Source organism: Gobius niger (genome assembly GCF_951799975.1).
Source record: "Gobius niger genome assembly, chromosome: 24".
NCBI classification, from domain to species: Eukaryota; Metazoa; Chordata; class Actinopteri; order Gobiiformes; family Gobiidae; genus Gobius; species Gobius niger.
Window position 1 is genome coordinate 6691396 of NC_136875.1, and position 25873 is coordinate 6717268.

General features: G+C 42.6%; 1 protein-coding gene and 1 long non-coding RNA gene across 2 annotated transcripts; both read right to left on the bottom strand.

The window, feature by feature from the left end:
• Nucleotides 1-244: 244 nt before the first annotated feature.
• LOC306982334 lies at nucleotides 245-1638 on the bottom strand. Its single transcript, XR_013794187.1, has 2 exons — nucleotides 1540-1638; nucleotides 245-513 (listed from the first exon to the last, which is right to left on the bottom strand). It is a non-coding gene; the product is annotated as an uncharacterized lncRNA (long non-coding RNA).
• Nucleotides 1639-6982: 5344 nt separating this feature from the next.
• On the bottom strand, nucleotides 6983-24967 carry LOC306982320 (RING finger protein 208-like). Its single transcript, XM_079582235.1, has 3 exons — nucleotides 24771-24967; nucleotides 17802-18175; nucleotides 6983-7113 (listed from the first exon to the last, which is right to left on the bottom strand). The coding sequence occupies exons 2-3, from the start codon at nucleotides 18170-18172 to the stop codon at nucleotides 7035-7037; spliced, it is 450 nt and encodes a 149-aa protein (XP_079438361.1). The 5' UTR covers nucleotides 18173-18175; nucleotides 24771-24967; the 3' UTR covers nucleotides 6983-7034.
• Between the last annotated feature and the right edge of the window lie 906 nt (nucleotides 24968-25873).

The window sequence follows — 25873 nt, forward strand, 5'->3', positions numbered from 1 at the left end:
CGTTTAGACACCTCCCGATGCTAGCTAAGGGCTAACTACCCCTAAAGACTTTTTAACCCCTCATACCGTCATTAGCTGAATCTTGCCTGGACCTCCATATATTGTACTTTATTTAAATTATGGTTAGCCTTGTTTTTTTTGTTTTGTTTCTCTTGTATTTTTTTTGTCTGTTGCGGGAAAAGGTCCATGAAGAGGAGAAAGAGCGAGAGAGAGAAAGATGAAACTGTGATTTGATGTTTTAAAAAAAAAAAAAAAATGCACATGTGTTTCACTAACTATTAAGCGTGTTTAAGTGTAGTGTGTAGGCTTTTGGGGGTGAAAATCATGTGGAAAATGCAATAGAGGAAAAAAAACCCATTGGAACTGCATCAACTCTGAATGTATTTACGGAAAACGGAGCGACGGACTGGCCGCTCGAGGAGGTGCGTCCGTAGCGTTTTAGCAGAGCGCTACATCGCGGGGTTGGCACATTTTATTCATAGGATTCGAGACTGCGGTCGGATTTGGCGGAGGCTACGCTCACAAGTTTGCGTCAGGGTTGCCAGGTTCGTGGTTAAGGCGAGACACTGCAGGTGAATAGGGAAAAAATGTATATTAACAGATATCAATTTGAAACGTTTGCTGTCGATCACTGGCATAAATGTGAGAAAAAAATACATTGCAAGTTTTCTGCCATTTTATCTTTTCATATAAGAACAAGGTGTTTTATGCCTAAAAATGCCCCAAATTTCCCATCTTTTCAGCGACAAAATCTGAATAATGGATAGAGCTACATTCAAATTTATGGTTTAATTTTATTGATAAATGAGTTGCCAAGACTTTTTCAGAGGGGATTGTGGATTTCTTGTTTAGTTTTAAAATAAGCAGTTTTTTAGGGGAAAAATTTGTAAAAATTTAATTTTCGCCTTATTTTTTGACATTCAAAACTCAATAAATGGAGCTTAAGGGATTAAATAATAAAAAATCCCTCTGAAAAAATCTTCAAAATATTGTTCAGTCCAAGGCTGGAAAATTTGAAGTCTTTAGGTCCGACTGACGTGGACATAGTGTCGCCACAATGACAGAAAAATGTGTTTTGAGAAAAAGGCCCTTGAAATTGTGTTCTCCCATATAAGTCTATGGGGGAATATTGAATCAGCGCAATATTTAAACATGTTATTGTGAAGATTAGGTATATTTTCTGTTTCCGGGTGAAAGCTTATATGTTCAGAGACCAATTTGGCCAAAAACCTAAAAACTGAAAAAAATTAGTTTTGCCTGTAGTGTCTCCCCTTAAACCGCGGAATTGGGCGGTTTTTAAAGCCATTCCGCGGGTGAAAAAAACTGTCCGCGTTTTTTTGCCTTGCTGTAATCAATGTTGAATTGATCACAATCACTATTTCGAAGGCAAATCCAAGGCTCTGTAAGCTGCTTTTTCAATAAGGGAGGGAAATAGGTCTGTTAACTAGTAAACAATATTGAAAAATTCTAGCCGCGCCGTATGTCCGCGGGTTTTCCGCGGGTTTTCCGATATTTTTGGGCGGGTTCGGCTGCCCAGACCTGGCAACCCTGGTTTGCGTTTCACTGCTTTTTAGAATAAACCAGTCCAGACCATTATGGGTGTAACCGACGGGTGGCGTTGTAGGACTAGTATGCGAAACGACTTTCTGCGCACTTGTGATCTCAAACTAAAACTGTATAGAGTTCGGGAAAGTCCACAGTTACCATGGAGATCCGCCATCTTTGCAGCTGTTAGCATACATTTCCATAGACTAACATTAGCTAAAAACGGTATAAAAAGTGGAGAAAAAAGCAGTGGAACAGCTCCGTTAGCTGCTGAGTTACTGCTGGTAAAAACATCTAACTCACTGTGGTGTCCAAGTGTTTTAATGTGAACAATAACTCCAGTATTTTAACTTTTAAAATCTCCATTAATTTACAATTGCTGCTAATTCCATAATGCTTAGCGATATGACGTCACATTCCCGAACTCTATTGTTGGGAAGAGCTTGTTATAAGGTTCCAGGCATTAGCTTCATGCTACGTTAGCTAGCGAGTGCTGGATAGTTTTCTACAAAAATCATCCGTATCGACTGGATTTTGACTTGAGCTTAAGTGGCGCGTGATAAATATGTTAATTCTGCCAGAAAACGGCTAAAAAGAGTGAACACACGCCCCTGTATCCGCAGCCACAGCTGCCCTCGGGTCGACTGACCAAACGGACCAACCGTAATGAGTTTGAGATTTCTCTCGATAGATTGAGCTTTGCGTGTCGTCTTGAGCCGTTCACTAGTCCAGTGTTCATTTCGTCGACTAAAATATTTAGTCTTAATTTTAGTCAAAGTGATATTTTTGACGACTAAAATTGGACTAAAACTAAATTAAAAGTTTCTCATGAGACTAAAACTATGACTAAAATGTCCAGATATTTTAGTCGACTAAAATAAGACTAAATAAAAATGAAAAGAGACTAAAATCATCCAAACTTCCATTGAGCGTCTGAAAGAGCCTCAGATCATGTAAATTCTCTGCCAAATGATCAGCTCTGAGCTTTGTTCATGTGGAGCAGCTCCATGAAGCAGAGGAACAAGATTAAATATGATTATAATGAATATTATAAATGCAAAGTCGACTAAATTAGTCTTCATTTTAGTCGACTAAATTGACATGCAATTTTACTAAAACTAGACTAAAATTGAAAAGTTTTTTTTGGGACTAAATCTCGACTAAAATTAAACTACATTTTAGTCAAAAGACTAAGACTATAATAAAATATGTTGTCAAAATGAACACTGCACTAGCCTCTGCTAAGGGCCAGGTGTGCCTAAAAAGTGGCCAGTCTGTTTTTCTCATTCTATCATGGGCATATTCTGTGTATCTGTGAATTACTATTTTAACCATTGCGTTAATCTTGGCCAGTCTTTTATCCCCCCAAAAATATCCTCAAATATTTGCTACTTAAAGCTGTCCTCCTAAAATAATTGGATTTATCTATACAGAGAAGCCAGTCTTTGTCGAAGCTAAAAGATAATGCAGTTTGTACGGCTCTCCGTTTGGTAATAATGTATAAAAAACAAACAACGATTAAGATCATTTGCCTGGACTGTATCGAAGGTAAATCTTTTGGGTTGAAAGCGTTTTGTCTGTGTGGCATCGATTTGTGTAATTTGTCGGATATTTCACTGTTCTTCCTCCAAATGTTCAGTCACAAAGAGGCTAGATCTAATTCAGGGAAAGGAGCACATTGACCCACTCTCACTGTTTTCAATAAAAAAAAAAATCAAAACACACAGAATTGTTTTTGTGTATTTTTTGTGTCTGCACGATCTGGAACTTGTAACTTTTTAAACGTTATATATGTTCTTACCTTAGCTTAGATGAGTTCTTTAGGACCTGTCTGATCTTCCCCCGTGCCTTCAGTCACGTAAACACAGTGCAGACGGCGTTAGCATTTAGCCTCTCCCTCTCTCCTCTATAGCTCCAAAACAGGTCAAGATAGAAGCTACCAAGCTCTTCCACGTTTTCCCTATTTAAATATGGTTACGTGAAGTGTTCCACTACAAAGTATAATTACACAAAATTAAACAATGGATTTTCTAAGTGGATAAAAGGGGGGACTATATTGTAAGGCGTAATAATATCAGGAGTAGTTTGAAATCCGCACAGTAAACTTCACTTTACTGGGATGCCAAATTTGCTGCATTCAAATCTTCTCGGAGACTTTCTGATGAAGCTTCACTTAGCCTCTGTATTTGGCTTTGGTTGTTGTTTTTTTAAATATTTGTATTCTTTTATACCCAATTTACATATTTTTGTTTTGTATGTGTATATTTGTCTCTTTTGATACACATTTCTTTTCATTGTCAGTTCTACTCATAAAGTCATGTGAACTACAAGTACTTATTTTATTGATTCAACTCAGGACATAGATCTAGTTGCAAAACGGTGCACTGACAAAAACGGATGCGCTTCGCTGTGTTATCAGGACTCCAAAATTACTAATTAATTTTTATTAATGGAAAAGAAGAGGACAACAAGCAAACCTTGTGACCTTCACGTTTGTCACGGCTACAATGTCCTACCTATTTATTTGTCCCATAAACATGAGCATTTGAGTCTGAGGTCGAAGTGGACAAGGAAGTTTGAAGCAAAACATATGTTTTAAGATACTTTATTAAAATACATAGCACGGAAAATAACATGATAAAAAGGAAACCGACATAAATATTTACATATTATGTAATACACAATTTACAGGTGGTTCAGACTTACAGGGAGGTCAACTCCTTCACATTTTATCCATGTACCTTTTTCACAAGCTTTTTTTTTTTTTTTTAAATCATAGATTCAAAAATTCTATCACAATCACAAATAACAATTTGCAACTGTTGGTAGTAGTGACATCACTACATCAACTCACAGCAACAAGGTCCGAGTTTAGATTGACCACGGACCCTCGGTCATGTCCGGCTCCAGGGTATACGCATCACGCTAACGTTTAGCCTCGTTCTCTCTTTGTTTTGGTCTCGTCTGCTATAGATATAATATAATAAAGGCAGATCTCTCGTGTGCGCTGATGGCCAATGGAGGGTGACGCCCGCACACGGCGGCCATCTTGCCACAGGGAGCTCGCTCACTTGTGACATTGTGTTTTATGGCACATGTACTTTTTAAATAACCATAACTTGCTCAATTTTCTACCGAATTTCAAACGGTTTGGTTTGTTATAATCGTCAGAGATGTAGGTATCGCACTGCATGCATATGAGTAAAAGAGAAAATCTTTATTTCAACATGGTCCAGCATTTAGAATTAAAGCCACGTTAATAATGTTTGTAAGAAACCAAACCGCTCGCTAGCACTGCGACTATTGTTGTTTATAATCAGGCATAGATCAGCTAAAACTAAGTCGAAGTGTTCTTGCCCCACCCCCTTCTGATTCCCAGACTGAGTGACGGGGCAAGTTCATGTAAAGAACAAAAGTGTGTTTTTTGGACCCATCCCTTCAGCTAAGAAACATAACTCTGATGCTTATGTCCTTTTGGCGAGTGACAGTCTCACGAGACACTCAATCTCTCTGACAGGTTTATGATTGTGCATCGGATTTTAGAAGAGCTCTGTTCGAAAGAATGTGGGACTGCTGCGTTTCACTATGCTCTTCTGATCTTACTGTAGTAGAAGTAGTAGTAGTAGTACTAATAGTAGTAGTAGTTGTAGTAAGTTACAATCAAATTTAAATTAACAAAATCACCTCAGTTTCCGTCCCGTCACCCTCCACTGAGTACTGTCGTAGTGAGGTAACACCATGTGGAGGAGCAATAGTAAGTACACATGTAAGTACAGCTTTACAAAGTGTCATAAAGTGAGGAAAATAACCACGTTCCTAATGTGCAAATACACTGTGACTAATGTGTAACTACACCTCAGCGTGGGCTGTAATCTAAAGTGAGACGCTATGTACACCTTTGTTCAATCTTGTATGCCTTTGTTCAATCTTGTACACCTTTGTTCAATCTTGTACGCCTTTGTGAAATGATGCACTTTAATCTGTAAATGACCTGTACTTACATGTGTAATTACTTTCTTGTACAACTACAATGGCCGACTGATTCCCCGTCCTATCGTCTTGGTTAGTGCTAGATCGTCTGCTCCGGAGGGACAGTCTGCTGTGAAAACGTGAGATATCATGACACAAATTAAGGTTAGGGCCAGGGAAATGGTTAACCTCTTAACTCCCGCCTGAACCGAGGGGATCTTTTTCCTCACGTCATCAGATTTTTTTCTCAACATTTTTTGTCAATTTTTCGTCAATTTTGAATCAATTTTTTTGTCACATTTTTGTCACTTTTTTAATCAATTTTTTGTCATTTTTTGTCACATTTTTGTCCATTTTTCGTCAATTTTGAATCCATTTTTTGTCACATTATTGTCACTTTTTTATCACATTTTTGTCATTTTTTCGTCAATTTGGAATCAATTTTTTGTCACATTTTTGTCATTTTTTTTAATCAATTTTTTGTCCTTTTTTTGTCAATTTTGAATCCATTTTTTTGTCACATTTTTGTCACTTTTTTTTATCACATTTTTGTCATTTTTGAATAAATCTTTTGTCATTTTTTGTCACATTTTTGAATTTTTTTCATCAATTTTTTTGTCATTTTTTTGTCAATTATTTATCAATTTTTTGTGACATTTTTGCCACTTTTTCATCAATTTTTCGTCACTTTTTTGTCACATTTCCATCACTGTTTTCGTCTCAGTTTTGTTGCTATTTTCACACCTTTTTTCCAGAAGCTTTTGGACTGGGGTAAAGCCAAACTGGAGAAACTGTGCTCGGTTCAGGTGGGAGTTAAGGGGTTAACCTTAAGGATTAGGATTATTTGTATTTTTAGACAAACCAACTCATAGATCTATACAAAATCACAGCAGACCGTCCCTCCGGAGCATACGATCTAGCACTAACCTTTCGTCTTCCATCCAGTTATCAGCACCCGGGCCGGTCCCTTAAGTGCTGCCCTGTGGTCTCCCCACTGCTCCTGACAGGTACAGTTTAAATACGAGCCGAGGGTGAAGTGAGGGCCGTCGTCCTGAGAGTTTGCTGGAGAGATGGAGAACTGGAAACCTCGTGAAGCCGTAAACCACTTCTGAACAGCTCAGGGGCCGCATGTCTGACTCCGGCTCCACTGAAAACTCTGGAGGACATTGTTTCGATGCCTCAGCCGTCTGAACACGGATCTTCTGAGTCAGGATATGAGGTTTACAGGCTTTTCACATTCAGATTTAGACAAATACCAGTCAGTAATTACTCAATTTTACTTTAGAATAAACAAAAGTCAGCTCAGAAAACCACAACATCCAAAGGCTTTCAGGAAGTTCAAACAGGGCTAACTTCCTCTGCTGGCGATCTGGAGAACTGCGTCTCATTGGAATCCATGGGCAGAAGCGAAACGAGGCCTCCCGCTCCAAACAAAACTGCGGTCATCCCAGTGTCTGAGCGCTGTCACTGGTGTACGGTGGCCCCTGAAGGACAAATGTCAATGCGCGGAGACTCCGGCGTCAGCAGGAGTGATGCTGGAGCACGCAGCTGAACACTTTGTGGAGCGTGGACATGAACACGGACGGTTTGGAGCTCGGTCTGAAACACAGGAAATCATTTGTTAAGGCGAGACACTGCAAGTGAATAGGAAAAAAAATAAAAAATTACAGATATCAATTTGAAACTTTTGCTGTCGATCACTGGCATAAATGTGAGAAAAAAATACATGGCAATTTTTCTGTCATTTTATCTTTTCATATAAGAACAAGGTGTTTTATGCCTAAAAATGCCCCAAATTTCCCATCTTTTCGGCGACAAAATCTGAATAATGGATAGAGCTACATTCAAATTTATGGTTTCATTTTATTGATGAATGAGTTACCAAGACTGTCACGGCAACGGTCACGTGACCTCACTCTGCCTTGTCTGCGTGCGCGCCGCAGCAGGTGCGGTGAATGAAATGACAATCAGCTGTGCGCCCCGAGAATACACAAAAAGCTATGGTCTCTGGAGTACAGATCAATCTGAACTGTGTGCTACCACTACGCAGTGTTGTTACGTGTAAAGACCTCCGAAGAAACTGCCGGTAAGAGAAACCCCTCCTTCACTGAACTGTTGAATGAACTGGAGTATCGCTCACACGTAGCGCATGTGTTTGTGTTTAAGTTTGTGAGCGTCATGGTTGCATTACGCACACCAATCTATGTTTATGGTTTCGTTAGGACGTATTCTCCGGTGGAGATGTGTTTGGTTGAGATGTGTTTGGTTGTGTTTATTGTGAAAGAACGAAAGAAAGAAGGAACTTATTCAATTACTTTAAACACTTTGGTTTAAAGGAAACTTATACAAAAGAAAAGTAAACGTTAAACAATTTGGTTTAAAGGAACGTAAACAATTTATGCAAATGAATATGTAAATTTATGCAAATGAATATGTCAGATAATATGCCTGTGATGGATTTAAGTTAAGACAAAAAATAAAGTAAATTGCAGAAGCAAATACTGATGATTTTGTGATTTCCACTTTGCCAATCTGAGTTTAGAAGTTTGATCTAAGTTGTGAATTTTGTGTGTCCATTTGTTAAAGGTTTTTTACCTGCTGGGAACTACCCAAATAAAAGAAACAAAAGAAACAAAAAGTTGGAGTGGTTTCTGTGCTTGAGTAAAGTCCTGCTGGGAGGCCTTGAACATCACCAACCCAATTAAGTGCGGGGTTTGGCGTAGTGACTAAGAAAGGCACTTAACAGTAAAAAACCGCTACAGGCCCAGCTCAAGCCCGACTCCAGACCCAGTCAGGCTCCAGGCCCAGCTAACGCCCGACTCCAGACCCAGTCAGGCTCCAGGCCCAGCTAAAGCCCGACTCCAGATCCAGTTAGGCTCCAGGCTCAGCCCCGACTCTGCCCACAGTCAAGATGGCGGACGCAAGAATCCTAGAGCAGCTCAGGACTGCTAGGACAACAGCAAAAAGACAGTTCACGAAAATCCTGAACACTCTGGCGAGAAATTACGCAGAAATGACAGCAGTTGAGCTCCAAGAAAGCTACTTTAAGCTCACGACAGGAGCAACAGCACTGTTGGACATAAACGATGACATAGAGGCGGAATTACTGTCGGCAAAGGATGGCGAAGATGAGCCAAGACTAAGTCCTGACCAGAAGGCCGATCTGGTGAAAGTAGCGAAGGAATGTGAGAGCAGGTTGAAGGAAGCGAAAGGCGTACTGCAGGGGAGACTATGGGGTGACTTTGGGGTGAAAAACGTATCTATGGCCGTGAAGAATGCTGAAAAGGAGGCGGAAAGAATAGCTGCGGTCCAACCCAGCTCCTACAAAGAGGCCTATGATTTCAGACTAAGTCATTTGACAAATCTCATAGAGACCGCAACGGCCACTTTCGAAAAATGGCAACGCTGGGCACCCAGAGCTGAAGCTGGAGATTTCATAGAACGTCTCAGACGGCTGGAACACAACTTGCCCGAACTGGTCTCTAGGACGGCTGACTTTATCCAGGCGAAAAGGGAAGAACGAACCCCTGTCGCTGCTGTCTCGACCCAAGCTGTACCTTATGCAGTACCGGCTATCAAACTAATGCCAACAACCTTGCCCAAGTTCACAGGCGACAAGCGCACGTTCTACCGCTGGTGGAAAGAGTGGGAGGCTCTGCAGGCACAAGGTGAGCCATCAGGGTCTAGAGAGGTCCGGAAGCTACAGCTACTCCAAAGCCTCGATGATAAGATCGTAAAAGACCACCGGTTGTCGTCATACAACACAGCAGATGACATTTTCCGAGTCCTGAAGAATCGTTACGGGAATAACACCAGCATTGCCATCGACATAGTTGAGGAGCTTCAGAGGTTACCAGCGATAAGGGGCCAGCAACCGAGGAAAATCGTAGAACTGATCCAGACGGTTGAGAAAGCCCTCAATGATCTGCGAGATCTTGGCAACACAGGGGCATTGAAAAACCCATTAATGACCAAGTCGATCGAAAGTAAACTTCCAGACATCTTAAAAAGGGAGTGGTTGATGTATACGGCCGACAGGTCAAATGATGTTACGCTGGAGAATCGTTTCGATAGCCTGTTGAACTTCCTGAAAGACCAAGAGAGTATCTACGAGCAACTAGACCAGCTACAGGATGAGGAGGTTGCCCCGAAGCCGACAAAATCAGAGTGGAGACATGCCAGAACCAAGACCGCCAAGTCCAGTAGTAGAGACGGCGACCGATCAGTGTGTGGACTGTGTGGAGACCACAGGCATGCAAAGAGGCTTTATGTCTGCACAAGGTTCAAGTTTATGAATTGCACTGACAGAGAAGAAGCAGTGAAGAAAGCTGGAGCATGCAGAAGATGTCTTGAAACGCATGACAAAGGCTCTGGATGCACTCCAGCCTTCTTGTGCAAAAAGACAGAGTGTGAGGTCCGGGGAAGCCACCACTATTACCTTTGTCCAAGGTCTGGAAAGGCGCCCACAAAGGGTAAAGTCAATGTTGCTGAGGGAGGCGGATACACGGAGGTCCAGGAGGAATTCCTAGCGAAGCTCCCACCAGACCTCGCTAGAGAGTGCAAGAACGCATTCAGCAACACAGTGTCCAGGGTGTCCAGGTCGCTAAACACCACACAGGGCCCATCCAGATTTCTGAAAGAGAATGGTGTTGCGGAATTTCCAGTCATCATGATGGTATTGGAAGTAACTGCAAATGCGGGCCAGAAGATCGGTGCATTGATCGACCTAGCCTCGGACACGAACTATATAACACACTCTGCTGCTGAAAGGCTGAACTTGAAAAGTGAGAGCATCACCCTGGTGGTTCATGGTGTTGGCGGCATGAAGTTTACCGTGGACACAAAAAGATACCTCCTGAAGATCAGAGTTGGCACACCGAAGGGCACTTTGCGACCCCATCAGTTGTTGTGCTACGGGCTGGACAACATAGCGGACATACAGCAACCGGTCACAGCAAGACAACTCGGAAAGTTCTTCCCCAATGTGCATCCGAAGGATCTGAAACGGCCAGAGAGGATCGATCTTCTCGTCAGTCATAAGGAGGGTCGGTTAGTTCCTCAGAAGGTCCAATCAGTCGGTGACCTGGTGCTGTGGGATGGCCCTTTAGGGAAGACGGTTGGTGGGGCCCACCCGGAGTTATTTGAGGAAACACTCATTCACGCTCACTCCTCAAGAGCCCACTTTGCGCGGTCGATGAGGCTAGCAGCAGTCAAGTATGAGGAACTCCCCGTTGGAACTCCATGGTGCATTGCCAGTGGCCAGCCTGTACATTCCTGCTTTGCCACATGTAAAGACTTCCTGAAGTGGTGGGGCTGGGAAAGTATAGGGGCAGCATGTGAGCCGAGGTGTGGTGGTTGCCGCTGTGGGAACTGCCAGCCGGGCGGCAAAGAAATGACACTTGCCGAGGAACGGGAGCTAGAGGTAGTCAAGAATGGCCTAACCTACGTGCTGCAGGATGACCACACCAGTGAACCCCACTGGCACAGCAGTTATCCTTGGCTGGTCGACCCCGCAACACTCCCAAACAATAAGACAGGGGTGGAAGCCACATTCCTACGGACAGAAAGGCAACTTGCTAAAGACCCAGAGTGGAAAGCTGCCTATTCTGCTCAAGTCCATGAGATGGTGTCACGGAATGCTGCAGTCAAATTGACCAGGGATGAATTGCTAACCTGGTCTGGACCTGTTTGGTACATTAGCCACCTGATAGCCCCCAACCCCCACTCCGTGACAACTCCGGTGAGGCTTGTGTGGAATAGCAGCCAGAAGTTCAGAGGCCTGAGTCTTAACGACCTGCTGATGAAAGGACCGGATGTACTCAATCCGATTCGGGCTGTACTGCTACGTTTCAGAAGTGGGAGGTTTGCCGCTCTTGGTGACATAAAGAAAATGTACAACTCAGTGTGGCTCGAAGAAAGAGAAAAACACCTTCATCGTTTCCTCTGGCGAGACACTGAGGATGATGAAATCGGGGTGTATGCGATCACACGAGTCAACATTGGTGATAAGCCTGCGGGGTGCATCGCCCAGGTAGCGATGAGAGAGACCGCCGACCTCCCTATGTTCAGTCATCTTGAGGATGAGCGCCGTGTCCTCCATGAAGATAGCTACGTGGACGACATCCTGACCTCACATAATGACTTAGAACGGCTGCACTCTGTCACGCAAAGCATTGAGAGAATCCTTCAAACCGGTGGGTTCTATCTGAAGCCCTGGGTCATGTCTGGAAAGAGCAACCAGGCGGACAAAGCCGAGGTCGGTGGTCAAGATGAGTCTACCACCAGAACAGTGATGTTGCCGAACCAAATGAGCGACGGGGAAAACAAAGCACTTGGCCTTGGTTACGTCCTGGAAGATGACACGCTGCACGCCATGGTTGCAATTAACTTCTCCAAGAAGAAGCAGAAGATGCGTCTCGGCCAAAACCTTCCGGAGGACCAAGTGAGAACATGCACACCAGATCCTCTAACACGACGAGAGCTCCTCAGCCAAGTAGCCGGTCTCTACGACCCCATCGGGCTCACGGCTCCTACAAAACAGAAGGGCGCCATTCTGGTTCGGCGGGCATTCCAAGAAGCCAAAACGGTGTCACCGGCTGTCAAGGATACATGGGACGAGGCCCTGTCAGATAGCCTGAGGGAAGACGCAATTAATGTGTTCGAAGACTATGTCAGATTGAAGCACATAAGGTTTCCCAGAGCCCTAACCCCACCATGTACCCGGGAGGGTCCCAGCGCTATCACCTTCTCTGACGGGAGTGATCATGCTTATGGAGCAGTCCTGTATCTGCGATGGACCTGCACCCAGGGCCGCCCAATCGTTCGACTTGTGGAAGCAAAAACTAAACTGACCCCACTCGATCAACAAGGAGAGGCAATTAAAGCCGAGATCTGTGGCGCGGTTTTCGCTGCTCGCATTAAGAAGTACTTCGAGCAACACTGCCGCATTAGAGTGAAGCGGTACTATCACTTTGTCGACAGCCAAACAATACTTGGAGCCATTCATCGGGACAGTTATGGCTACAAGACCTTCTTTGCCAACAGAATCGGGGAGATTCAGGGAAGTACAAACGTCGAGGACTGGTGGTGGGTGCCAGGTGCTTTCAACATTGCTGATATACTCACCCGTGGAGCGAGTCCTGAAGACCTGGGGGAGGACTCCCGGTGGCAGAACGGACCTCAGTTTTTGTATCTGCCGGAGGAAGAGTGGCCTGTGAAATCTGCAAAAGACGTAGCGACCGCAGCCAGCGAAAACATAGGCAAGCTTCAGAAGAAGGCGTACATCACCGCAGTCGTAACAAGAGCCCAGATACAGAAGAAGGCGCTCAACGCCGACCCGACAATGGAGCAAACAAAGAAAGTCCCTCGGAGGCCTCCCTCTGGTGTCGGTCATCTGATTGAGGTACGTCGCTTCGGCAGCCTGGACCGCCTTGTGCGAGCCGCAGCTTTGGTGTTGAGGGCAGCCAAAAAGTTCATGGCACCAAAGGGACCCTCCAGCACACCAAAGTGGGAGGCAGTCAGCTCAGCAGGGACCATAACAGTCCAAGAACGCGAGGATTCGCTGAGAGACCTCTTTCTAGCGGCCCAAAGCGGACATACTTTTCCCAGTTCGACGATAGACCGGCTTGTTGCATTCAGGGATGAAAGCTCTGGGCTGCTTCTTTGTGGTGGTCGAATCCAGTCTTTCGATAGGGACAAAGCCGCCGTGCCTCTCTTAACCTACGATGCCTGGTTGTCAACCCTAATCGCCAGAAAAGCGCACGAGGAAGGCCATGATGGTGTAGCGGCCACTCTACTCAAGATGAGGGGGAAGGCCTGGGTTGTTCGCGGGCGGAAGCTAGCCCAAAGGATCGTTGATGCGTGCATGATGTGCAGAAAGAGGAGGGCAAAGAGATGTCAGCAAGTGATGGGAGACCTACCCTTGGAGAGGACAACCCCTGCTGCTCCCTTTGAGTACACCTCCACGGACCTGTTCGGTCCGTATAACGTCCGTGATGATGTGAAGAAGCGAGTCACGATGAAAGTCTGGGGTGTGGTGTTCTGTTGCATGGTAAGCCGGGCCATTCATGCCGAGTTGGTAAATGCCATGTCAACGGAAGCATTCTTGCTAGCATATCACCGTTTTACTGCAATCCGTGGCCATCCAAGGAAAATATGGTCTGATCCAGGCACCAATTTTGTAGGAGCAAAACCAGTCCTGGAGGAGATGTACAACTACATGGACAAGCTTGACAAACAAACTATTGAGAATGTGGCAGCAAGAAACGGCACGACATTTGCCTGGGAATTGCACCCGGCTGACTCCCCCCATCGTAACGGCGCGGCCGAGGCAGCTGTGAAGATCCTGAAAAGAGCTTTGCAATCCATCGGAGCGGAGTTAACACTAAGCTTCAGTGAGTTCTTAACGGCAGTGCAGCTGGCAGCCAACTTGGCAAATGAAAGACCAATCGACGCAAGAGTCCAAAGCCGGGAGGGGTGTATCCAATACGTTACACCCAATTCACTCCTCCTTGGCAGGTCCCAAAACTGTGATGGTAAACCGTTAGATTTTGCCACATATCCCTACAAACGACTACGGGAGATGGAAACTCAAGTAAATAAGTTCTGGCAAGCTTGGAGCCAACTGGCAGGTCCACACCTTTTCGTCCGCAGTAAGTGGCACACGAAACAACGCAACGTAGCTGTAGACGATATTGTGTGGGTGTGCGACCAGAACGCGCTACGAGGCCAATACAGGTTGGGTCGAGTCGTCTCAGTCAAGACGGACCCCAAGGGAACTGTTCGAGATGCGCACATCAGAGTTACCCCGAGCGCACCTGCTCCATCTCCGAGCTCAAAACCGAACCCTTCAGTTTTGGGTTCCTGGCCAACCACAGTAGTCAGGAGGGATGTTCGCCGGCTGGTGGTACTCCTTCCCGTGGAGGACCAGAGGACAGTGGTTGCCTAAATCGAGCGATCTCAACATCAAAGATTCGAGATCGAGTGGGAGGTGTCACGGCAACGGTCACGTGACCTCACTCTGCCTTGTCTGCGTGCGCGCCGCAGCAGGTGCGGTGAATGAAATGACAATCAGCTGTGCGCCCCGAGAACACACAAAAAGCTATGGTCTCTGGAGTACAGATCAATCTGAACTGTGTGCTACCACTACGCAGTGTTGTTACGTGTAAAGACCTCCGAAGAAACTGCCGGTAAGAGAAACCCCTCCTTCACTGAACTGTTGAATGAACTGGAGTATCGCTCACACGTAGCGCATGTGTTTGTGTTTAAGTTTGTGAGCGTCATGGTTGCATTACGCACACCAATCTATGTTTATGGTTTCGTTAGGACGTATTCTCCGGTGGAGATGTGTTTGGTTGAGATGTGTTTGGTTGTGTTTATTGTGAAAGAACGAAAGAAAGAAGGAACTTATTCAATTACTTTAAACACTTTGGTTTAAAGGAAACTTATACAAAAGAAAAGTAAACGTTAAACAATTTGGTTTAAAGGAACGTAAACAATTTATGCAAATGAATATGTAAATTTATGCAAATGAATATGTCAGATAATATGCCTGTGATGGATTTAAGTTAAGACAAAAAATAAAGTAAATTGCAGAAGCAAATACTGATGATTTTGTGATTTCCACTTTGCCAATCTGAGTTTAGAAGTTTGATCTAAGTTGTGAATTTTGTGTGTCCATTTGTTAAAGGTTTTTTACCTGCTGGGAACTACCCAAATAAAAGAAACAAAAGAAACAAAAAGTTGGAGTGGTTTCTGTGCTTGAGTAAAGTCCTGCTGGGAGGCCTTGAACATCACCAACCCAATTAAGTGCGGGGTTTGGCGTAGTGACTAAGAAAGGCACTTAACAAAGACTTTTTCAGAGGGGATTCTGGATTTCTTGTTTAGTTTTAAAATAAACTGTTTTTTAGTGGAAAAATTTGTAAAAAATTAATTTTCGCCTTATTTTTTGACATTCAAAACTCCATAAATGGGGCTTAGGGATTAAATAATAAAAAATCCCTTTGAAAAAATCTTCCAAATATTGTTCAGTCCAAGGCTGGAAAATTTGAAGTCTTTAGGTCCGACTGACGTGGACATAGTGTCGCCACAATGACAGAAAAATGTGTTTTGAGAAAAAGGCCCTTGAAATTGCATTCTCCCATATAAGTCTATGGGGGAACATTGAATCAGCGCAACATTTAAACATGTTATTGTGAAGATTAGGCATGTTTTCTGTTTCCGGGTGAAAGCTTATATGTTCAGAGACCAATTTGGCCCAAAACCTGAAAACTGAAAAAATTGAGTTTTGCCTGTAGTGTCTCCCCTTAAATTAGACTCCACAGTGCGCCAGATGCCCTCCCCTCCTCTTGCACTCTCGATCGCCACAGGGCATGTTTTCCATGAATGAGCCTTCATGGTGGTCCAAGTCAATATTTAAGCGTGTGACCCGTACACTTTACACTTTTGGATCAGGCGTTGTAAGATTTGTACATAACCCAGGACTGAGCGAGGTCTAACCCAGTTATTATTTGAAACATGGACACTGCATGTTTTAGCTGTAGTCTGCTGCTCGTCCCCACGGCCGCCCGTCACTGCTTTGGTTGAGGATTTAACATGTAGTGCAATTTCAGCGGAGACACTTAAAGGTACACTGCGTAACATTTTGGATTATACTGTTGCCATCAGTACAAAACATGCTCCTAATGACCGGCTCCACACAGAAAATTGCTATTACTGCAGTGAGAAATCAAAGAATGGATTTGGATGGGAACCTAACCTGTTTCAATCTCAAATTCTGCTGACTTTAGTCGACATCTCCATGGAAACGAGCTGGAGACGTACCCACTCCCGGTAAATTTATCTCTTACACTGCAAAAAGTGAATATCAAGCATTGTCTTAAATGACTTTATTGAGGAAATGTTTCTTGTTTTGAGCGGTTTTCACTCATTTAGACACTTTTCCTGATCGGACCGAGTTTCCTTTGCTTGTTTGAGGACATTTCAGACCAGTTCTAGGGTAAATCTCGCTTGAAATAAGAAAGTAAAGTTGCCAATGAGATAAGACCAATTTTCTTACCCCATTGGCAAAGTAAATGACCTGAAATAAGTAATGTATCGAAACGAGTCAGAAACGTCTCAGAACAAGTGAAATAATCTAGGACAAATGCCCAAGAACTTCTTAACTAGTCAAAACAACTACCATTTGTATTATTATGCTCAAATTGAGACGTTTATACTGATCTAGTTAATTACTTTTTGCAGTGTAGGAGAGCTGAGGCCGCTCACAGCAAAATCACATGTTTGTTTGAGGTATTTTTCAATGCTGAAAATATCTGTCATAAATTTAAAGCTTGTATTTCAATTTTAGTTTTTGGGGTAAAATTCTACACGGTGTGGCTTTAAGGCAAAAAACAACAACGCATTTTTGTTCAATATTCAGGGTTTGGGCTCGTTCGCTTTTTTAGCATACGGAAAACTTGCCTAATTTGCCGATTAAAGTAGGGCTGTGCAATTAATCGAAATTCGATTACGATTTCGATTACAACAGTAAACGATTACAAAATTAGCATAATCGCAAAAAAAACGATTATAATTTTTTTTTTCAATTTTTTCAATTTTAGTTTTTTCAAAAAAAAAAAATTCAATTTTTTTTTCCACATTTTTATTTTTTTTAATATTTGGATTTTTTTGCTGGATTTTTGTCACTTTTTTGATGGATTTTTGTCACTTTTTTGATGGATTTTTGTCACTTTTTTGATGGATTTTTGTCACTTTTTTGATGGATTTTTGGCTTTTTTTTAATGGATTTTTGTCACTTTTTTGATGGATTTTTGTCACTTTTTTGATGGATTTTTGTCACTTTTTTGATGGATTTTTGTCCTTTTTTTGATGGATTTTTGTCACTTTTTTGCTGATTTTTTTTCTTTTTTTGATGGATTTTTGTCACTTTTTTGATGTTTTTTTTTAAAGGCAACAAATAATCGTTTGAATAATCGTGATTTCAATTATGACAAAAATAATCGTGATTATTATTTTTTCAATAATCGAGCAGCCCAAGATTAAAGTGTTTTTTATTGCAGTAATCCGTCCATTTTCTTCCACTTGTCCGTTGCCGGGTCGTGGCTCTTCTCTTATAAGAGGCTTCTGAGCCGCTCTTTGTCTGACCCGTCAATATACGATATGAAACAGCAAAAGTTTCAAAATGACATGCCTAAATGATTATTCTTAAGATTGACCCGCAGTGTGTCTACGTGAAGCAGCTCCTGGACTAGTGTAACCCAGGACCTAACCCGGATGTAAACACTCACATGTGCTTCTTCAGCTCCTGCAGGTCCAGGTCCAGGTCCAGGCCCCTCTCCTCCAGCTGCTCCTCCGGGATCCGGTCCCATATGTCAGTGTTGACCCACAGCGACCCCGGCAGGCTGAGCGTGGCGTTGGTGCAGGTGATCCAGCGGCACAGCGGGCAGCACACGGTGCGCACCATGCCCCGCAGCGAGGCCAGCTTCTCCAGGCACACGGAGCAGAAGGTGTGCCTGCAGTGGAGCACCCGCGGGATCCGCTCCGAGCGCGAGTACACGCAGAAGCAGATCACGCACTCCAGCTCCTCACTGCAGACCCGGGCGTGGTCAGGGGGTGGGCAGCAGGGGGAGCGGCAGGAGAGGGGGCGGTCTGGAGACATGACCTGAGAGGAAGAAAGGAAGACATTTTGAACTGTGCTGAAATGAAAATGTGTGTGTATCAGTATGACGCACAGCAGAGGTTAGTTATCCTTCTTCATGTGGAAGCAGAGGCCTGACCGGTCAGACTAGCACAACGTCTCGAGTTCATGTCTACAGGTCCTTCCTGGAGACACATCCATGCGTAAGACGCCCAGACTCCTGCATGTTTGTCATCCATCCACTTGGAGACCATCGAGTCTTTTCCAACAGTCCCAAATCAAGTCAGAATTAGTGCTCTTTTTTAGTGATGTTTACGACGACTCCTTTACATAACTGTTGCAGAGAAACGTTATTTCAGGAAGTACCGCCTTTGCTCTGCCCGATGCCGTCAGTCCTCGGAAGCTGAGCAGGAAGTGCCTGGTTGGTACTTGGATTGGAGATCCGGGTGATTGTAGTGAGTGGTTGGTGGTGGGAGGGGCCAATGGCCTCATCAGTTGACCCCAGGGCAGATGTGGCTACAATAGTAGCTTACCACCACCAAGTATGGACTGAGTGAATAATGCAAAGTAAAGCGTCTCTCCAGGAAAAGCGCTACATTAAACCAGTGCATTGTTATTTTATTATTTTTATATTTACCATTGAGAAATGTCTAATGGTTAAATAGTAGAATAATAGTAAAATCAGAGTTCTACGGCACTCTCAGTGGTTCTCAAACATTTCACACCAAGTACCACCTCATGACGTCCACCACCAGATCAAACCACAACTAATACACACATTAGACTAAATAAAGTCTGAACTGGGTTTAAAACATGTTTAGTTCTTTAACCGGAAACGCAAACAAACACGGTGGGATAAATGAAGTTTTTAGTTTGCCCTGATAGAGCTTATAAAAGCCTGTAATGCTACAGGCAGAACATGAGGCATCACAATATAAACGAGGAAAAGACTGTGAGGCTGATATAGGAAAACAGCTGCTTGTCATAAACTACGCCTCAAACGACATCCTTTTTTTAATAAGCGATGCCCTCTCGCTAGTGAAGGAGGCATCAGGCATGCCTCTGTAATGATGACTAAATCAACATTCCATGATGCCACACTGAAAGAAGTGGATTCTAAGCAAGTAAAAAATGTCTTACTTTAAGAAATAAGTTCTTATTTTTTCCCTAAAAAGTAATAATGTTTTGCTGAGCAAAGTTTTCTTCAAAAAAAAATCTTATTTTAGGAAATAAAATCTAGCCATTTCTTGTTCAGATATATTTGCTAAAAACATGCTCATTTTTCTTGTAACAAGAAAGAAAAACGTTTTGAATCTTCTTCAGCTTTAGACAAAGAATATTTTTTCTCATTTTAAGAAAAAATAAGATCAACAACTCTTAATGTAAGAACTGATTCTCACAGAGAGAAAATACATCACATTCTTTAAAGTGGGCGGCTCGGTGGCACAGCGGTTAGAGCCTCAGCTTCACAGCTCGAAGGTCCTGGGTTCGATTCAGGGCCTTTCTGTGTAGAGCATGTTCTCCCCGTGTCTGCGTACGCTTCACCTACCACTAAAAACATGTACAATAGGTGAATCCTCCAGCCAGGTGATTCTGACCGTCTGGCTCCACATCATGGAGAGAGTGTTTATTAAGAACATTTTGCTCAAAAATGTGTGTAATTTAGAACATTTTACTTAAATCAAGCAACATTTAAGTAAAATATCACAATTTTTCACTAAATAAGAATGTTTTCCTTAAATGATTCCATTTTCTGAGGACATTTTGCTTAATTCTAGTTATTTATTTGCTTAAATTTAGTGTTTCTTTCTTGTTTTATGATGAGAAAAATATTCTAGGAAACAGAATTCTTACCCCATTGACAAAACGTCTTATTTTAAGATGTTTTCCCTTGTTTTTAGAAGGGGACTTTTTGCAGTGCATGAAATATGATCTGAAACTATTTCAGATAATATTTCCTGAACCTTCCTATAGTTTATTGACATATTTTCAGATTTTTCACATTCTCAGACTTCGCATCATCAGAACTTTGGCGTCTGCCATTAAAAACAAACCGCTCTTCCCTAACTCCCCCTCCCCCCCCCGCCGCTGCCCCTCCCCCTTCGCCTGCAGTGTCTGTCATCACAGGAAGAGGCAAACCCTGTCATTATGGGCCCATTACCCTCGGCCCACAAGACACAAACATGAAGCCCGTGGGCGCACGCTGACAAACCTTTCCAATGAATTCTCTTTGACACAACTTTTTCCCTCTTCTCGCCTTTTTATCGTCATTTTAAAGTTGTTTTGTTTTGCTATTTGCCTCTGTGACAGTTACATTTCCCTCATGGGACAATAAACTGTCAGACTAAACTAGGAGCTAAATCAATATACCAGTCAGGTGTAAAGCACAACTAGACTGAACTTACTGATATAAAAATGCATGCCAGCAATTAAAACGTATTTGGATAAATGGAACTCAATACTTTGATACAGATCTGACATGTATTAAAGCAGTACTAAGTAACTCTTCCCCCTAGAGGCCATCAGCGCAACTGCAGGTGTAGTAGCAAGTTATGATTTTTTAACTTATTAATTGTCCGTGAGAGTAAATACTACGCTGACAGGAAAGGTGAAGGGAGAGAGTGTTACTGTGCATCCAATTATACAATGGAAATATTTTTTTTCACTCAAACTTGGCTGTAAATACTGTTTAAAGTGACGTTAGCCCGCAGTTAGCTTTGCCCGTTAGCCCGTTGTGTATTGCTTTCTCCGGACCGGTGGCAGTCAAGTTGCAAACATGGTTTTCTGTCCAGAGACACCAGGGGGAGATGAAAGACCCTCCAGTCATCCCATAAACACTTGTATTACCCCCACAGGGACTACGGGAAGGATTTATTAAGGTAAACACGTTGCTTAGTACTGCTTTAATGTAGTGCCTGAACATTGTCTGTCTCTTTTGCCGTCAGTTTAATACTTATTTACATGACTGTAAGAAAAACATCATGCAATTTGACACAAAATGAGAGAAGTTTCTTTCTTGCCTTTCTTTTCTAAAGATAGAGACTAACTTTTTATTTGTCTTTCAAATGAGCCTCCTCTCTATAAACACGAAGGTCCTGAATAAATTGGCCCTACGCCTGTAATAAAGCTCCCCCTGCTGTCACACACATTGTACAGTTAAAGCAGTGGTTCTCAACCTGGGGGTCGGGTCGCGAGACAAATTTGGGGGGTCGCCAGATCATTTAGATAAAATATACAAAATTTCGTTAGCAAACAATGTTTTATTGTAGCATGTGTTTGCTATTGTACCAGAGGGCCATTATTTGATCGTGGTTTCATGAATTTTATTTCAGCCATTTGTTTTTTTTAACTATTTGTGTATTGACAAGTCAGGCACATTTTTTGTCACTTTTTCTCACTTTTTTGGTCAAATTTTTGTCATTTTTTTTGTACATTTTTTGTACATTTTTTGTACATTTTTTGTCACTTTTTTTGTCAAATTTTTCGGTTTTTTTTTTTTTTTTTTGATTTTTTTTGGTCAAATTTTTCTCACTTTTTCCACATTTCCATCCTTGTTTTGTCTCAGTTTTGTCGCTAAAATCCCCCCCAAAAAAATTTCCCTCCTCCCCCCAAAAAATAAAATAAAAAAATTAACCCCCCGAAAAAAAGAAGAAAAATTAAAAGACATGGAAAAAAATAAAAATAATAATAATAATAGTAATAATAATAATACAAATAAATAAATAAAATAAAATGTGGTCCTATAAACAACATTATGAGAACTTATCTCCACTATTTAACAATAGCCCGGGTGGGGGGTCACGAACCCCTTTACCTGTTATAATGGGGGTCGCGGCTCCAAAAGGTTGAGAACCACTGAGTTAAAGGAATAGGCCACTGTTCGGCTCCATAGGGGAGTGGAGGAGAGGCTATAATGCTAACAACAACTTTGCATCAACTCGTCTAAGCTCAGGTAAGAACATATCTCAGTATTCACTACTTGCACATGACCCACAATGCTTTGCGCCTTGAGGGGTAGCTACGACCTGGAGGCCTTTGAGCGCGAGTGAAGCTACAGCCAAACGATGATGAAAAACAGCTTAAGCGTAATCCGGAACTACAAAGCGCTGCACATCGACTTTTCAAAATCGATAGATAAAAAGGTACAGGTTTTTTAAGCTTTGGTTTAGTGGAATTGGGTTTTTTTTTAATGGTAATTGGAAGATTAACATCATTCTCTTCGATGACAGCTCGCAACGCCATATTGTTTACAGCAGCGAACCCCCCCAAGGCGCAATGCATTATGGTACTGTGCAAGTAGCGAGTAGAAAAACGGCGGCCTGTTCCTTTAAGAAGCATCAGACACAGGATTATAAACATAAGAGACGTTTTAAAAATATCCGTGCATATTTGGCAAAAGAAAAACCATACCAGTCGACCTCTAGTCACATGAACGCACGAGACGTCGATATAAACACATCGAGCTAGATTGTAGCCAGTAGTAGCCGAGTAACAATAATTATTTTCACTCATAGATACAGACGGCATCTCGTCATAGAAGGGGGCGTGGCTTCGCCGAGGGGGAAAATAGAATCTTTAGAGAAACACAATTTTTCACTCTTTTTTGCCTTTTTCTGGTGGAATATGAACTTATTTATCACATACAAATAAAGTCCAGTGTAAATCGGGTCCATATGGATATTTTCTCACAGCAGATTGTTCTGTAGAAGTGAAAAAACGGCAGTTGTAGCTAGCGCTAGCTAACCGTTAGCATTAGCCCGATGCTAACATGTAGCATCAAGTTAGCATTCTCCGTTATTCATGTGTTTATGGGCTGTTGAACCACTTTGCTCCTCCCCATGTCTTTGTATCTTTATTTAGTAGAAACTATATTCATAATTCAGCATTTGTTACAGTAGTTTTTGAATAATTAGAGAAAATTTACATTTTTTCAAAATTGTTTTCCCCCTTAACTGTTTTCAAAAATGACCATATATGGGCGATTCCAGAGATGCCGTCTGTATCTATCTCATCATTTTCGCTCACACATTCACAGGTGGATCAGGGTTGCCAGGTATGGGCAGCCAAACCCGCTCAAAAATATCTGAAAACCGCGGAAAACCCGCGGACATACGTTAACAGAGCCCATGTGCTCCTACGATGATGAGAAACCGCCCCTACTCCCCTGACTTTTGATCAATTCAACATTGATTACAGCAAGGCAAAAAAACTGTTTTTTTCACCCGCGGAATGGCTTTAAAAACCACCCAATTCCGCGGTACCTGGCAACCCTGAGGTGGATCATCAAGTGTGTCACATGTCTAAAGTCCAATGCATTTCAATGGGAGGCTAGCGGCGATATGGAGGTACTACAACAATGGCGGACCAATGGCGGCCTCTCGTGTTGTTGCCACAAAGCAGAGCAGCCATTGCTCTGAACCACCAAACTTCTGGTCACAGGGAAACCGCTCGAACAACTGAGTAATCAAAAAATGAGTTGATCAAAGTAAGTAAGCGTCTCTGTGGCGTCCCTGGTGAATGTTGTTGGAGTCTCTCCAAAGCCTCACCTGGTGAGACTCAAAACACCGCCTTCCAAAGAACAGTGGCAGTAAAAAAACACTGGAGGCAAATATTTTCACAACTGTCAGGGAGCAACACAAGAGCTGCAAGTTCACGTCAGTATCACAGCACAGAGGGTTTGTGTTCATGCAGTATTGTCATTTAGGGTCTTTTTTTTATGATCAAAAAGTCATATTAACCAGCTGGAGGCAGAACAGACGGCCATTATTTTTGTGAAGTATCAAATTAATAATAACCAGGCCCTTATCACGTTAAGCAAATTCAACGATATAACGGCCCCCAAGAGTAAAGTCTGCCTAACGCTTGTGTATATGCAAAATACAAGAAAGACTAGGACCACAATGCAATCACAATAAATACTTGTGCTCCAAATGCTTTTTAGAACTACTACGAGCCTATACTACTGTCAACTTTACCTCTAGCACTAGTTTATAGAACTGGTACTGACAAAAGAATGACATCTTTGATATAATCTTTGTAAATATCAACATCGATACTTCCTGAAGAAGCCACGTATTTCAATCAACTATTCTGCTTGTTTTAGTACTTTTTACTTGTACTTCAGTAGCACAAGGTGGGTCATAACTACATTTACAAAGGTACAACTTTTTGAAGTTGCAACTAGTTTTTCATGCAGCACTTTTCACTTCAACTTGAGCAATATTAAAATAAAATGTATATTTGTTTCTACAGAAAGATTTTCACATTATTCCATATTTTGTTTAGCATCATTTCTGTCGAACCTGAATCAGACTTTTTTGCTCAGTTCGCCTAAAAACTACATTTTCTCCTGTAGCCTTTTTTACTTTTACTTGAGTCATTATTTGGGCCACTACTTTTTACTTGTGTCAAATTATTTCAAAGTAACGTTACTCTTGCTGAGAGTAGCACAATATTTACTCAAATAAGAGATACGGATACTTCATTATAATAATAACAATACCTGGAGAAAATGTTGTTTTTAGGCGAACTGAACAAAAAAGTCTGATTCAGGTTTGACATAAATGATTCTGCTTCTCCTGCTGCTGCATTTCATTTCTCAGAGTTGGAGCGAACTTACTGTGAGAGAATCAAGCGCGTGCGTCCAGTCTCTTCTCCTCGTGTCCTCCGAAAAGATAAATCCGAGATTCCGGCGGCGAGCGCTACTTCCCGGGGTACGAGCTGAGGACAGCAGCGCTGTTCACGCAGTCCCCGGACTTCTCCGAGCGGGATTAAACCTCTTCGTTTTGGGCGGTGCAGCTGAAGGACCGATGCTCCGTGACCCCCGAATGCTCCGTGTCCTGCCTGCTCCAGGCCGGGCTCGTGTGTGGCTTGTGGAGCGCGCTCTCCACACAGTGTGGGGCATGTGCTGAGAGAGCGTCAGGTGAGCGAGTGTGAGGGACGTACAGGTGAGGAGGCGCTCTTTAAAACGTCTGCGTGATGCTGCGTGACGTTACGTTGCGAGTTCTCTGGAAAGAAAGGTTTTCAATTTCCTCTGGCAAAAGATATGATCAAGGCTCCAAACAAAAAAGTTCGATATGCTGAGCAGCTCAAGCTAACCTTTAAAAATACCTCTCATGCACTTGTGTCAGAAAAATGTAGTTATCGCCTAATAACAATAATGGCTCACACACTTGTGCTGATATTTACGCCTGTGTCACAACTTCCTCAAAGCGCTGTGGTCATTGTCAATGTGACCAGATTTTACAACCTAAGGTTGGTCGTTTGCCGCAGCGTAGCATAAACCATATATCGCTACAGGTGCATTATGCAACTTTATATATATATATATTAAAAAAAGTTGATGTTTGACCTTGTGACCCAGCGGCTGTAGAAGTGTCCGCATGGCGCCTTTACTTTCCATCACGGCGGTCTCTACAACGCTCCAGGATAAACAGTATTGTAGGTTTTCTGGGACGAGGCTCCGTCAGCAGAGACAACCTTCAAAAATATTGATCCTCGAGCGATTTTCCAACCTTAGGGTGGAAAATCCATCATGGTGTAGAGATATACGATATATGGTTTACGCTACGCTGCGGCAAACGATACCTGAACAATACTTTTTTCGATACCTATACTTAAATATTTGTCATCTAGATCTAGAACCATAAAACAGAACAATAATGTTACTTAATATTTTATTTCTTTGAAATTTGTCTAATTTATCAACCAAGTAATTTCCTT

Excerpts from the sequence above, each read along its gene's own strand:
- LOC306982320 (XM_079582235.1), bottom strand. The coding sequence starts at position 18,172 with ATGTCTCCAGACCGCCCCCTCTCCTGCCGCTCCCCCTGCTGCCCACCC. Across the intron at positions 7,114-17,801 it reads CAGGAGCTGAAGAAGCACAT|ACCGAGCTCCAAACCGTCCG; the intron begins GTGAGTGTTTAC and ends CCTGTGTTTCAG.